The following is a 14,309-nucleotide window of genomic DNA, read 5'->3' as shown; positions in this document are numbered from 1 at the left end:
GGATAGGATTCGACATGGCAAGAGGTCGTAGAATTAGGCGTGAACAGGTGAAAAGGCTGTAGAATTGAGATGGAAGCAACGCGTGAACAGGTAAACCAAGCCAGGGAGATGCAATGGCCGAGGCTAAACCCAAAGGGAGTATGTTGTTTCGCGCAGGCCAATGATAACGCGATAAAAAGAGAGCGACGAATGGAAAGGCAGGCAGCGGGGTACGCAGCGGGGCCTATCCAGCCGGAATAGGGAATAGACTTTCACGTTTTTAAGTGGATCCTTCGTTGTACTTTTTCTCGTATACTAATAGAATGAATCCTGACTGTCCCACGCTCTGGCTTGCTATCTCAATGCAAGGTACACAAGGACTTTTATGTCGTGGCTTTTTCTTGATGCATTTCTGACCATTCCCCTGGAATAATATCTTTGAGAGCGGGAGCTACAGTGGAGATGCACACGTGATGGAATCTAGACCTAGGAGTCAAGGGGAACCACTCCAAATGAATATATCAGGCTGATTGAGGATCAGAAGGAGACCCATCGGGAACGAGACACTGTGTGCGTCTCGCTTACCGAGCGGGGAAAATCCCAACATTCGCTAACTAGTTAAGGCATATCTAGACTATCGTATGTACGGAGTACATGATGACCCAGTATTCTCGATAATATCGTATGAGTGGGTAAATTCTCAGACATGGAGAGGCTGTTCGCGGTTGCGAACCATCCGCTTGTGTTCCTGTTTCAGCCTCTGTACTTTACCAAACTTATAAATATACAACAGAATGAGGGAGCAGGCAACGGACAGGCCAGATGTAATCACGGTCAAAAGTACCATGATAGACCAATCGCCATTATGGGCAGTGTATAGGCTAACAATCGTAGTAAGAAAACCAGCTAATGCATTAAGAAGTGTTGGACTAACCAAGGTTAGGCAAGATCTCCTATCAGGCTAGCATTCATGCGTGTCACTCACATGAAAATACGATTAATAAGCCAGATATAATTCCCTCGATATTCCCGGAACAGCCAGCCCATGATCGTCAAGCCCGAGACAAACAGTACACATGCTGTCGCGAGAAGTGGAGGATTCTGAATAGTGTTTAAAATCCACTCCCCAGCTTCATTTTGAGCGAGGCCAGTGTGGATAGTGTCGGACTTTTGGAGAGACGTGAACGTCCCAGGAACCACCAGATATCCAGCAAGAAGTATCCAGTGAGCTGCACTAGCAAGAATGTTGTCTTGCCACGCAATTTCGTCCGCTTCCACGATCATCCGTACGTAACTGGATTCGAAGGGCTCGTAAGTCAAGCCGCTGGCGTGATTGTCGGATTGGACAGAGGATCGAGTTGCCATGGCTCCGTTGGTCAAACAATAGAATAAACTGTCACCCGCGGACTGGGGAGAAGGGGGGGGGCTCCCATCCTTAAGACACTCTGCGGCACATAAAACGGCTCGCACAATAGACTTTGTGGAACCACAACATCTGATACAGGCGACACCACCAATCGCTCGTTCCAGGCCAATAGAATTATAGAAAGGACCTAGATCGTACGGTGGCTGCTTGAGACATGTTCACAGCACTTGATTTCAACATGCTGGACAAGAGCCGGGGATGAATCAGATGACCTTGAGGTCACGGAGCGGAGTCCCGAAGACGCTAGGTACTCACCATGGCACACCACCACGCTTGAGAACGGAAAGAGCCTCACCCAGCTATTCGAATACAAGCTCCCCCACTGCGCATTAAGGAATGATAGTCAGCAATCGAAGCTGGAGTGAGGATGACGGAGAACGGGTCTGATCTTGCCACAGGAACAGGCTAGGAGCTCGACGTGGAGGAGGCTAACGCGGGATGCGGGAAGAGAGGAGATTTGGCGGGGGGGGGGGGGGAGGGTAGATGGTACATGCATCCACGCACTCTTTCTGGCCCTATTGCCTTGAGGGCTATGGCTTCTCTACTGTCCCTTGCATTTTGTGGGTTTTATGTTCCGCTTACATGTAATAGGCTGGTGCTTCGACTCTTTGAGAACCAGCCTTACTTTTTACACTGGGGCATGATCAGGCTTACGGAACATGGGTTCTTGCTCCATCCGTAAAGAAGCGCCTGCATAGCCATTATGATACTAGTCATGCTGCAACAGATTGATAGAACTTTGGTGCCTCACTAAGCGCGATGAGAAAGATCTACCAAGCAGTGTTAATCCCCCAGATGCTCTTTGGGGTGTCCGTGTGGTATCAACCCATGCTAATCAACAAGCTCAAGGTTCGCACAATCTATAAGCCCTTCGCGGCAATACAGAAGCAGGCAGCGTGCGTGATCAGCGGAGCCTTCACAACGACGGCAGCAGAGGCGCTAAACATTGAACTCCACCTACCGCTTATCTCTGTTCACATGAATCGATTGGTGATGGAAACGGCCCTGCGACTTAGAACAGGACCAGTATTCGCTGTCCCACCACTGATGCTACGACGCCGACCCGCCGAAGAGAGAGAATGGGCTGGGTGGACACCAATGGAGGCGCAGGCCTGGAAGGCGGGCGGATGCCTCATGGTTCCCCCGGGTACTCTGTCGAAGAACTGGGGGAGTCGGAGGGCATCCATCCAAGCACCATGGCAGACACCGCCAAAGGTGATCATCGAGGACATAGAAACCGCAGTCAACCACCATAACCAGACCCTTGCGATTCCAGACAAGAGACCCCTCATAATGTACACTGACGGGAGCGGAATTGATGGAAAGATTGGAGCGGCAGCGGTCGTGGATCTCGAAGACCGACATGCCCACAGCCAAATGGGGGATGATGATACGTCTACCGTATATACCGCGGAACTCCGGGCCATTGAGGTGGCACTCACAATGGCCCAGGAAAGCACAGAACCATGGGCTGAGCAGGCGAGGAATGGAATTGTCATCTTCGCGGACAGTCAGGCAGCGCTGAGGGTGCTGCAACGACCACGTATGCCATCAGGACAGGTCTATCTGTCAGGATGTCTCGACCTGATCCGGCAGTTTGCAGACAAAGGGGTCTGGACAGAACTGAGATGGATCCCTGCGCACCAAGGGGTCATTGGCAATGAGATCGCGGATCAAGATGCCAAAAACGCAGCGCAGGGCCCGGAAGGGCCACAAAACCCTCTCAACAGAGGGATACGCCTTGCGGCCGCGGCGAAAAGGTGAATACGTAGTGAAGCGAAGCTGGAGTGGGAGATGTTGTAGGCAAAGGAAACGACCAGTCGACCGACGAAACGCCTGATCGAGATACCGACAAAGAAAACGCTCGAGTACTGGTCAGGGCCACGCAAAGCCACGTCGTCGATTCCGATAAAACTCAGAACTGATTGAATCAACCGGCGCGAATCTGCGCGGTGCGATTGCACACGTCCTGCTGGAATGTCCCCTGCACCAAGACGAGCGAGACTGGATGAGACGCGCTCTCTCCGACAAGGGAATCACTCTGCATCGAGATGAGCTCCTGACAAGGCCGGAGGCCCGCACGACTGTGGCCAAATTTATGGTCAAGACCGGTCTACTGGGCCAGTTCCAGACAGTCGATCCCGCGGCGCTGGGCGAGGAAGAAGGTAGAATACCTTAGTGCAGTGCGATTGGAGAAGAGGAAGAAGGATGGCGCCATTTAAGAGTGCAGTGCCAGGTCCGCTGTACTCCCTTGATCCAAGCGGGCACACGAGCGGCAGCCGACAAGGATGAGCGGCTGGAACGAAGGGGATACGAGGATGTTACATACGTGGTGAGATGTGATTCTGGTCCCTACGGCCAGAAGTGGGGACGACACTCATTTTTCTGTTTTTGTTCATTTCTTTTGTTATAGTCCATATTTTTCTATTCTGAGGGCGACTGGTCGGAAATGCGCAAAGCGAGTTTCCAACAGTCCTCCAGTGGGCTGGAGCCTGGCGCCCGCACTCTCCAGCTGCCGGCAGGCCTGATAGCAACCCCGCATAGCACCTTATACTTAGAGCGAGCTACATCGGGCAAATGAGAATCTCTCTCTCTCTCTCTTAGTAGAACATTGATTGATTGATTCACAGCACTTCCGGAATTCGGTGTCACCTTGTTCTCTGGTGCCAAGATGAACTAAGCCATTCCAAGAGGAATCTAATAATATCACTGTACTAGATAGTCTTTCTAATGAAGAAACACGGATCATTGCATTATTCTCGCCCATGTTCATTATGTATCAGTCGGAGTCAGAGAGTCCTTGGGGTTCTCAAGGATGGGCCATTTCCTGGGGCCATGCCAAACCAACTTAGCATAGCTGCAAAATTGTGCACAGGTACGGAGTACGTTAATCTGGACTAGCGCCTCCCGGTATTAGGGTCAAAGAACTATGGAAAGAGTATAGGTGGCGACACCAAGTACTGCAGTCTGGCGTGAAAAGAGGAGCTACGTAGGAAATGCACACTGTCAAGCTTTGTATTGCTTGTCTGCGGAGCTTCCGGGGTCTCGATTATGGTCCTATTTAGCCTTGGTTCCGATGCGAATGCCCAAGGGCAGGGTCCTGAAATAGTGTCGCTTCAAACTCCAGGCCCCCCCAGGGTTGGCAAGATGCAGAAATTCGTCCTTTTCATAAAATCAGGGAAGGCATGAAGAAGTGAAAAAGCTAGAGGTACTGACTTTGATCAGTTGCTCGGCGGTTGTATTTTCTTTAGTTCTCTGCACAAATGAATGGGCCAGCCTTGAAATAAGTGATGTATTAAGGTCAAGGCTTGAGCCAAGAAGTGCGGCGGACCGGTCGCTTAGGGACACAACAATTGACCCAACATCTTGGATATCCTTTTGAATCGTATTGTAGGAAGAATTTTGCAATAAGCTTTCGCCAATATTTGCTTCTCGTGAATTAGTGAAGTTCAAATTGAGCGGACAAGACGTACCAAGCTTGACTTCGCCTTGCCAAGTAAGAAGGACATTGCTGAAATCCAACAAGCCATATGAAGTCCCCAAGGCCGAGTGAATGAATTTAAGCCCTTCCAAGATCTCTCTGCAGACTGTCGCTATGTCCGCGTCGCTGAACTGGACATTTCCTGCAACACAACCAAGACTGATTGCCAAATGCTCATACTCATAGACCAAATGAAGTGTATCTCCCGATCGGAAGTGATCAATCAAGGATAGAATGTTTCTGTGACTAGCGAATTGCAGGCCTCGAATGGATAGCAGTTTTCCAGCGTCACGGTCCTTTATCAGACAAATGGGGAGATTCTCAGTGTCTTTCAAGGCTATTACCCCTGTTCCAGCCTGGTCAATGTTGTATGATTTGTGATACTTGTCAAGTGACCTTTTGTTGGGAGGAGGAGGAGATGCGGTCTTTTCGCATGGTTTGAGGGGAACGCCCATTAGGTGTACATGACTTTTCTGCTTTTTCGGCGAGCTTGCTTCTCCCCCAGTGACCTCATTCACATCGTCGTCTCTTGTATTGAAGTCGGACTTTTTTGCATTGGCATCTCCTCTATTTGGCCACAATCTATTTGGTAGAATAGTATCTCGTTTGGCGCTTGACTCCATGCTGTGATTTCCGCGTCGGATCCTTTATGGTCCGATTCATAAATAGATAGTGGGTGTTGCGCTCCACAAACTTCTTTCGTTGTGCTTTTGGCTGTGGGTGAGGATCATCCTTTTTAGGGCAAAAAAGAAATCTGGACATGACCATTCTATTGGCCGGTCATGCCCTATTTCCTCATTCCTCGCCGACACGTTGGATGAAACCTGCTGGGCCCTGGCAGACCCCCATTCACCAAGATAACCCGAAAGCAGTGTCGCAGCATTATTCAAGACGAAAGCAGTGTCGCAGCATTACTCAAGATCCGATTCTGCCAGTCGCCAGTAAGAGCGACACGCCTACGATCCTCTCGGTCACCGTACCAATAGCATGCTCCCAAAAAGCTTCATTTTTACTGGGGTTGTGATATACTTAAGTTCGCAAACTGCAAGATGGCCTTTGGAGAATAGAACGTTGCCACGATTCTTATCTCGTTGAAATTGAGGGTGGCAGCAACCTTGGTAGGCCAACTACCATAATTCGGGAAATTGATGTCGTCACATAGCAAAAGAAATGATACAAAAACAAAATTAGTGTCGTCCCCACTCCTGGCCGTAGGGAGTCAGGGACTAGAATCACATCTCATCACATAACATCCCCGTAGCCCCTGCGTTCTAGCCGCTCATCCTTATCGGCTGCCGCTCGTGTGCCCGCTTGGATCAAGGGAGTACAGTGGACCTGGCACTGCACTCCTAATGGGCGCCACCCTCCTTCTTCCATTGCATTGTCTATGGGGTCTTTGTCTTCGCTCTTTTGTCGCCCCCTTCTTTTAATGAAGTATTAATGTAGTACGAAAAATGTTAACTTGACAATTCCTCGCAGACAATTACTCAGTCCAGGGGAAAATATAGGAAAAGCTCAATTCGAGTTTTACGCATCTACCGTTCTCTCCTACCAATATATAGTGGAAACTGCATACATTCTCCATGATTAGGAATACAGTAAAACCCCGCTATACCGTACCCCGGCATACCGGATTCCTCGCCGTAACGGATAAAATCAATTCCCAAAATTGATTTCCCATACAAATAACGAACTTCCTCGCTTTTCCGGAATTCGTTAATTTTTTTCCACCCTCCCATACTAAGTCCGCTATACCGAGTAAATTGTGGCCCGTGCGGGGCCCGTGCGCACCTCTAGCTACCCCTCAATTTGGGTGTCGGGCTGCATTACCTGGGCAACCACAGCAATCAACAGACCAAGTAGTTAGCTCTCTCTCTCCTTTCTCTCCTCTCCTTGTCCACTTTCATCCAATACAAGCATAGTACACTGCTTTCCACTCATAGCATCAATATTTTCTACCTTGTATCTTCCTCCGACAATATGCCTCGCCATACAGTAATTTCAATTGAGCAGAAGCAAGCCCTTCGGGCTCGCCGAGCAACTTTCCTACCGCATCGAACCTCGAGATGAAGCGCTGGTTTGAAGACAAATATGTACAAGCCGTACACCACACGGCGAGCTAACTAGCTCAGTCTCAGCACCCGCTACGATGCAGTGGATCCGAGAAGTCCTGGGCTTTCGAACTACGAACCACGGGATATATATAACAGCGGCTCATGCCCTTGAGTGTTTAGAGGGTCTAAGGCTGTACCGCGAGTAGCAGGAAGAAGGTGATATCGAGCAAATTCGCAACCTAAATAGGTTGAGTATGACGCTCCAGGGCTCTATTATTGAGAACAGCCGCCAGGGGGATATTCGTGCCTACTTTTGTACTTAAAAGTATATGGTATCCGACTTAACGGATCGCCCGGTATACCGAATAAATTCCATTCCCAAAATTGATCCGGTATAGCGGGGTTTTACTGTACTGTAAATCTCTAGTTCGAGATAACCGATCTGTTCTCGTCACATCAAAAACCATGCTTACGAGACACGATCTCCAACGCCTCTTCCATCATCCGCAATAACATTATTGGTCAGATCCATATCCTTAAAGAGATCCTCCAATGATCGAAAATGCTCAGACCTGGCAGCGAAGTACCGAGCGAGACGGAACAAGCGACCCTCTGAGCTTTCCGACAGGCTTTCCATTTTGTCGAAATCCGATCGTTCCATATTAGGGTACTTGGGTTCCTACCAGTGTCTCAGTTTCATGACCCCATTTTGGGTACTGTCTGACTCACCAGCTTATCATCATTAGGGGGCCACACTTTATCGCTGACTGAGTCATAGACAAACGATCCTCGCGGATGGTTGATGACTAGATATACATCCGCATAACAGAGTTTTGCAAGCTCGTGAGCTTTGGCTTTCAATGTACGGGATCGCCTGTTAAATTGGAGTCGGGAGTTCCTCTTAGGATCAGGCCCACCCATAGCTTCATATGATGAGAGAATTTAGAAGAAGTGATTCAAGTGAAATTTCTCACAGGGACAAGAAGGGTCTCATATTTATATCCGAGTTCCATCATTATCATGGCAATGCGCGACACATGTTTAGACGAGTACGCGTTTCCGTGGGTAGACATCGCCGGAGGATCTTGGTTCGCGCTTGCGTCTCCTACCCCTGACGGGACTTCCAATCATGTCACAGCTCTGGCAAGGTTGGCGGCAAGGATACCCATGGTCGTCTCGACCAAAAGCAGACCGCAGGCCTTGCGCTGCAACAAACGATGCCACACTCTCCGGAAACCCGCCAATTCTCCAGCGCGTTTTCGAGCTGCTCTGTAAATATATATTCACCGTGTATTCCAGGTGGCTAGTCAAGAAAGAAATGGACTGGCTGTAGCGTCCACATGAGGCGCAGAGACTGTCCAGACCCCCAAACCTGTCGATCAATCCACCATCTGAGACATACTCAAGCCCATCAGGGTAAAGATTTTCCAAAGCTAAGATCACCAGCCGAGCCGGCCCTTTACAGCGCACTGACCCGCGACACCAGAATGGTGTCGCGGTATTTTCTGGCAATGAGCCGACGACAAAGAATAATCTAGAGATGAGCAGGGTGGTTGCCGCATCCCGTGCCATCCGTGCACTACCGGTTTGGAGGATGACAAGATTGCGATATTCCTCCATGGCCTCGACAGCATCAATGGTGTGAGGCGCATTTCCGAGAGGCACGTCCAAGCGATGACTGTCACTTTTGACCGAATCATTCAGACGACCCCTCCATTTCTTCCAATCGCTATCTGTCTCCATGGTAGACATCCATGCATCAAATCCCCGGCGTATGAAACTGTCACAAAAGACGTGACGGAAATGAGGAGTCTGGTCTCTTGACTGCGCTTTTCCGGTGCCCAGTGACAGCATCCTTGGAGATCCCATGGCTGTGGGCCAGATTTGGCGCGAGACTTGATGTGCAATCTCTCCCGCGAAATTGTACTTTAGTCCACCGTCCTGAAAGGAACCGATTCCCTGCAGATCCACAGGGGTAAAATAACTTGTGATCGAAGAGTCAACTCCACTACTACAAGATAAGGAATGGTCGACTTACAATGGGGCCGCGGCGGTCGCTCTTCCCCTAGATTTCAATTAGCTCTGACTATGGAAATTGGGGTGCATGCCAAGCTCAAGCTCACATTTTCCACACAGCTGGTTCGTTTCTTGTATCATTTGGACGTATGATTTGGAAGTCTAAACGCATTAGTAGGAACGTGGGCCAAATTGAGACTTGAACTTGCCGTTTTCGTCTCCTGAGTCATGAGACGCGTTGAAGTTCCCCATCACAAAAGCACCTGTGTCCCTGGAAATGCTCGTGGTTACCACTCCGACCTTCGGGCCGGAGCGTCGTGGTCCCGGTGGATCTTCTCGAGAGGCACCAAAAATACGACGATGCTCCCCAAACGCATTTTTCAGGGCAGCATCGAAGACCCGCGAATCGTAGCAGCTGTCATGTAAGAGCCATTGAACCCATTTAGCCATGTTTCCAAAGACAGATGTAAAACCAAATATTTGGCGTCTTTCACGGAAAATGCGACATGCCAAGGTATTGAATTGCTCCGAGCAGTCCGTTACATCCCAGGCCATTGCGAATAAACCTAGGGCGATAAGTCCACCTACAATACCCTTCAGTAGATTTCCTGACTGGAACTTACGTTTTAAGGTACCTGACTTACCGGAACTTGTGCCGAGTGCGAGATCGATCACACCTTGTATCGCGCACGGGCGCAGGTGTTCCTGCACCAGTAGGAGAAACTCTAACGGAATAACCCCCCTAACTCCACCACCATCGATAGCAAGAATTGTGGGGCTCATAGTTGGCGGTAGAACATCCACCACTAACGGCCTCTGATAGAGACAATACAGACAGCCTTTGATTGTGAACTGATATTCCAGCCCGGAAGTAGGGCTTCCGAGAATCTGAGCACAGCGGTCACAGACTGTATGTCCACATGCTAGAACATGTTGTGCGGAACGTAGAAGGCAGACCAGACAGATACGACTGCTTTTCAAGCGAGCCACCTGACCACTCAAGGACTTGAGTTGTTCTTTGCGTAAATTTATTGAGGAGACTGCGTTCTCCGAGAATCGTTTATATAAGAGCAAAAAATGAAGCTCAACTAGATCAGTTTCTCTTGCGGGACACACACCGGGCCATAGTTCCTTGGAAATGTAATAGGCTGTATTAACAGCAGACCGATACAAAATTCCAAATACCATGCGGGGGTTTATGGCTATCCAATATCAGCCTCAGCCTATGGAACGTTGAAGCAGGACCCACTCACCAAGCATTTCGGGCACATAGTGGTCCATAAAAAGAGCAGACGAAATTGTGGGGGCCAATGCGGAGAGAGAGAGATTGGCGCGGTGGCCAATCTCAAGATAATGCGCCAAATGTGGCTCTGCGCATGGACTAACAGGGCGATCCTTCCTTGTAGCTTTCACAAAATCGAACGGATGAGATATATCCTCTAAGGTGTGATAAATCGCTGATTGGAATAATGCCATCAAGTGCGTCCCATTCAGCCGAGCTTGATTTTCTTGTCGAATGGAGGAAATGGCGTCGACCTGCTCTGTGATCGATGCTTTGATTCGTTGGAATCTTGTCGTATCAGAGAGATGATACTGCAGGTCTAAAGATATAGAGCTGGAGAACAACCCCGATAGATCATTATACCCGCTTTCTTGTACTTTCCGGTAGAGTAATTCTATATCAGGTATTCCCCTCTCTTCTTTGGTCACCAATGGACCATAAATAAATATCGCTCGGGGTAAATTTTGGCTTGGAAAGGACGACGCAGAACGAAGCTGCAAACAGCTGACGAGAAAGCGTACGACTTTTTCAAGACATGCATTGTCGTCGATGAATATACAAACTACATCCGTGAAGACAAATATCAACCGTGACCACAGCACTAGTAGGATTTTGGCCGCAGAATGGTTGTTCCAAGAAACGGGATGCCCAACACCGGCATCAAGTCTCTTCGCAGCATAGAATTTGTCGGTGTTCGGGATATCACCATCAGCCAACAAAAATGGCTGGGGGCTCTGCAAAGAAGCGACATCGTATCGCAGCTTTATTGGAGCCTCGGATTCATGCCTCCTTATATTATTCAGAGGGTAGAGCTGCTGAAGAGCGTAATTCTTGGTTTTCCCACCGAGGAATACACATAATGATGGATATTGGTTATCTTGGTCCTCCAACTCGGAGATCACACGTCGCAGCCGGCCATGGTCTTGGATTGCAAACTTTGAATCTTCACGGGTGCCAACATCAAGCCAGCCAATATCTATCGAATTCTGCATGACGAAAGTAAAATGGAAGGAGAATGATGCTTCTCCTTCTGCCTCACGGTGCGAAGTATTTATACATGAGGCGTATTTCATGACTAGGGTGATAATATCGTCCACATTTGCGGCGACTATTCCAACAGCACGGTCCTCAGCCCGTTCTCAGCTCGTTCTCACTCCGTTCTCACTCCGTTCTCACCCCGCTCTCACCTTGGCCCACTTTTATAGATCCAGAACTGCGTACTTTTGTCAAGGGCGGTTCTCGCCTCCGCTGAGTCCATGCGGCTAATTCAAATGAGGATAGCGATATCAGGGTGCTATAACCAATACAAAGCTCTCATAAACCAACAGTTGGTTGCCCCATCCCCAGCATTGGAACACTCGCGCTTAAAAGCAAGATATAAGAGCCGTCTCAGGAATCCGACATTGATTATTATTCTGCTTCCTTGACCTACAATATGCCAGATTACGGCAACAATAATGGCCCTGAAGCGTCTCTGGGACTCAATGTTCCAGATAATCTGTGGGAGATCGATGATCCGTTCCTCTGTCTGGCCACCCATGAACGCATGTTACTCCCACATGCAGACACCTACCCACAGACCGAATTGAGTGGATCAGTTCAGCAGCAGAATGCGCTCATGGAGAACGTTGATTTTGAGTCCGAGACATGCCTGGACTCGTCCAAGGGCCGGTCGATGACAGGGCTATACCGTGGATACGACTCTGGAATGAGGTATCCTCACCCCCTTATAGGTCTTAACTAGAGCTGACAGACTAGCAGCCAGGCTGATGTGTTGCCATCCTCATCTTCAATCAATCTGTACGACCCCGGGGAGCATGGGACCATCTCGCATACGGATAAAGAGTTATCTATCACCGTGGGGAAATTAACGAGTACGATAAAGGAATTTGGTGACCTTTCACGAATGCTGGATAACAAGGTTGATCGCCTCAACAGCCGCTTCGACGATCTTGAGGAGCGCTGTGTTGGCAGTATGGAGCGCTCTCTGGGAACTATGGAGCGTCGTATGGACAAATTGACACAAAATGTGGAAAATTTGTCTCGGCAGACAGAAGGTTTGGAGACGAAATTCCAAACTGTCAATGATTATCTACTGGAGGTTATAAGGCGGGAACAGATGGTGATGCAGGAGTTTGGTGACTTGGCGAGTCACTACCATGAGCGAGAGCGAGCCATATAACGAGCTTATGACGTTGCAAATTCTATAATATGCGTTGCTATTTTCTAAAGGGGATTAAAAGATGCCCAACTATAACAACTATAGCAACACAGTAACAACACAACAACTGGTAAATTCCATAGCCCAAATGCCTTTCAATATCCAAACTGTTACCGGCCAAGTCTTCCGTAAGGAAGAGTCCATTTAAGTAGAATAACAACTATGAAGAAAGAAGGAAGGAAGAACAAGAAAAGAGTCAGCGAAGAAGCCTTTTATCCCGCCCCTGGAGACAGGACTCAACAGCCATCAGACATCAACAAGTTGCCCAATGATATGACAAGTCCAAACCCGCGCTCGAATCTGTTTACAGCCACTGGATCGTCACACAACTGGTGTCCTGACACATTTGATAATTCAGAAGAAACCCCCAGTTCCGCATTTAGAATTGGATTCCCAAAGCATCAGATATTGACGTTCCGACTCGTGCAGGCGCGCGGTTGCTCGGGCGAGGGCATCTTCCAGGGAGCCAAAGATATCAAACACGCTTTCTTGGAACTGCAAGAGTATCTGTTTGGTCTCTTTATGCCACTGAAGCTCGGCCTTGAGATAGCTCATCTCATACGCAGTTTCTTCCAGCTGGATTCTGGAGTCTGGCGATTTCCGCTTTGCTCCTTGCAACCGAGACTGCAGTCTCTCGAGGTTGGACGATGTGCCTCCAAGGCATAAAATTTGATGGTCCGCGGGTGTGATTTCCTCGTATATGGGATCAAGACGTTGGCCACGACTCATTGTAATTTATGAAAATTCAATCAGGAGAGTAGATAAGAAGTGTCTACCTTGAAGTTGGTACTGAAACTTTGGAGAGATTGAAGGAGGCTTACAGAGGAAGACAACTCGGCTTCTAAAAGCACGCAAATATTATAAAGATGTCCGTTATCACCCCATGACGCAAGCAGGGGTGACAATATAACGCCACTTAAGACACAAAACTGAGCGTCGGAGTGTTTGTCAGAGCATCGGATACAATACCCGCCCGGATTTCCCACTCTGTACCTGGCTGGGTTATTAAATTCGCCAAATTGTTCCATCCAGTGACAGGCGAGTGTCAGAGTTGGGATCTACAGACAAAAACAAAAATATCGCAGAAATGCAGAACAGCACGCATTTGGTATCAGATACAAGGATAACAACCAAACTATCACTTTCTCTTCATAGCGGAAAAGAAGGAAATAATTTACAGCTAGCTGGATGACACTATAAGGGACAATATCGTTCGTTCCGTTGTTTTCCGTATGGATACCTGTATCTATGTCCTCGTACAGTCGTATTGATCCTTGGAGCACCGGAGTCTGGCAAGGCTCCGTGCGCAAATCTCTCCGCGACACCGAAAACGACTTGCGACACTGGAAACAGATTGCGACACTGACTAAGTCCTGCGACACTGGCTGTTGTCAATAAAGTAAGCAGTATTCTCGACGATTAGCTGTGTATCGATAGCGTTACTAACTAATAAAAGAAACGACCCTTCAAGTCTTTATTGAATGAGAAGTTCTGAACAAATTATTCACGATATGTCTTCCGAAGCCCAATATCAAAGTCCCGAGGTAGCGCCGCCATCTGCAGCTACTATTCTTCGAGTAAGGAAGCCTACTTCAATGCGCTGTAATTGACATATACTGATTGCACTTCAAAATCAGTGTCACGCGAACACCGCAAGATATGACGACGACGTCTTTCTCTTGATAGAGAAGCTGTTGCGCCAAGAACAGCAGTCAAAGCATTACCAAGGGTGCTTGGAGTCTAGAATCAACAGCGATTCCGTCGCATATCAGAAATTACATATCTATTGTGAAAACTCGCTTTCCGGGATTCAGCATCAAAAATCGCAGCTCGAGGTGTCATTACGTCAT

The 14,309-nt window shown here is 48.6% G+C and overlaps 5 protein-coding genes across 5 annotated transcripts; 1 reads left to right on the top strand and 4 right to left on the bottom strand.

The window, feature by feature from the left end:
- Window positions 1–679: 679 nt before the first annotated feature.
- Window positions 680–1,344, bottom strand: N7515_010226 (uncharacterized protein; the record flags this gene model as incomplete). Its single annotated transcript, XM_056670969.1, has 2 exons — window positions 680–908; window positions 965–1,344. The coding sequence occupies 2 exons, from the start codon at window positions 1,342–1,344 to the stop codon at window positions 680–682; spliced, it is 609 nt and encodes a 202-aa protein (XP_056517342.1).
- A 6,065-nt stretch (window positions 1,345–7,409) lies between these two features.
- On the bottom strand, window positions 7,410–7,861 carry N7515_010225 (uncharacterized protein; the record flags this gene model as incomplete). Its single annotated transcript, XM_056670968.1, has 2 exons — window positions 7,410–7,619; window positions 7,670–7,861. 2 exons carry the CDS (start codon window positions 7,859–7,861, stop codon window positions 7,410–7,412), a joined length of 402 nt encoding a protein of 133 aa, XP_056517341.1.
- A 120-nt stretch (window positions 7,862–7,981) lies between these two features.
- On the bottom strand, window positions 7,982–11,230 carry N7515_010224 (patatin-like phospholipase family protein; the record flags this gene model as incomplete). The annotated part of the gene is made up of 5 exons (XM_056670967.1): window positions 7,982–8,924; window positions 8,979–9,005; window positions 9,156–9,540; window positions 9,601–10,158; window positions 10,210–11,230. The coding sequence occupies 5 exons, from the start codon at window positions 11,228–11,230 to the stop codon at window positions 7,982–7,984; spliced, it is 2,934 nt and encodes a 977-aa protein (XP_056517340.1).
- Window positions 11,231–11,673: 443 nt separating this feature from the next.
- On the top strand, window positions 11,674–12,420 carry N7515_010223 (uncharacterized protein; the record flags this gene model as incomplete). Its single annotated transcript, XM_056670966.1, has 2 exons — window positions 11,674–11,951; window positions 12,000–12,420. 2 exons carry the CDS (start codon window positions 11,674–11,676, stop codon window positions 12,418–12,420), a joined length of 699 nt encoding a protein of 232 aa, XP_056517339.1.
- Window positions 12,421–12,813: 393 nt separating this feature from the next.
- N7515_010222 (uncharacterized protein) lies at window positions 12,814–13,188 on the bottom strand (the record flags this gene model as incomplete). The annotated part of the gene is made up of 1 exon (XM_056670965.1): window positions 12,814–13,188. One exon carries the CDS (start codon window positions 13,186–13,188, stop codon window positions 12,814–12,816), a length of 375 nt encoding a protein of 124 aa, XP_056517338.1.
- Between the last annotated feature and the right edge of the window lie 1,121 nt (window positions 13,189–14,309).

The sequence above is a fragment of the Penicillium bovifimosum genome (assembly GCF_028826915.1).
Source record: "Penicillium bovifimosum strain IBT 22155 chromosome Unknown utg000008l_segment0_segment0, whole genome shotgun sequence".
NCBI classification, from domain to species: domain Eukaryota; kingdom Fungi; phylum Ascomycota; class Eurotiomycetes; order Eurotiales; family Aspergillaceae; genus Penicillium; species Penicillium bovifimosum.
Note: the sequence above shows the minus strand (reverse complement) of the source record. Positions and strands in the feature narration are given on the sequence as shown.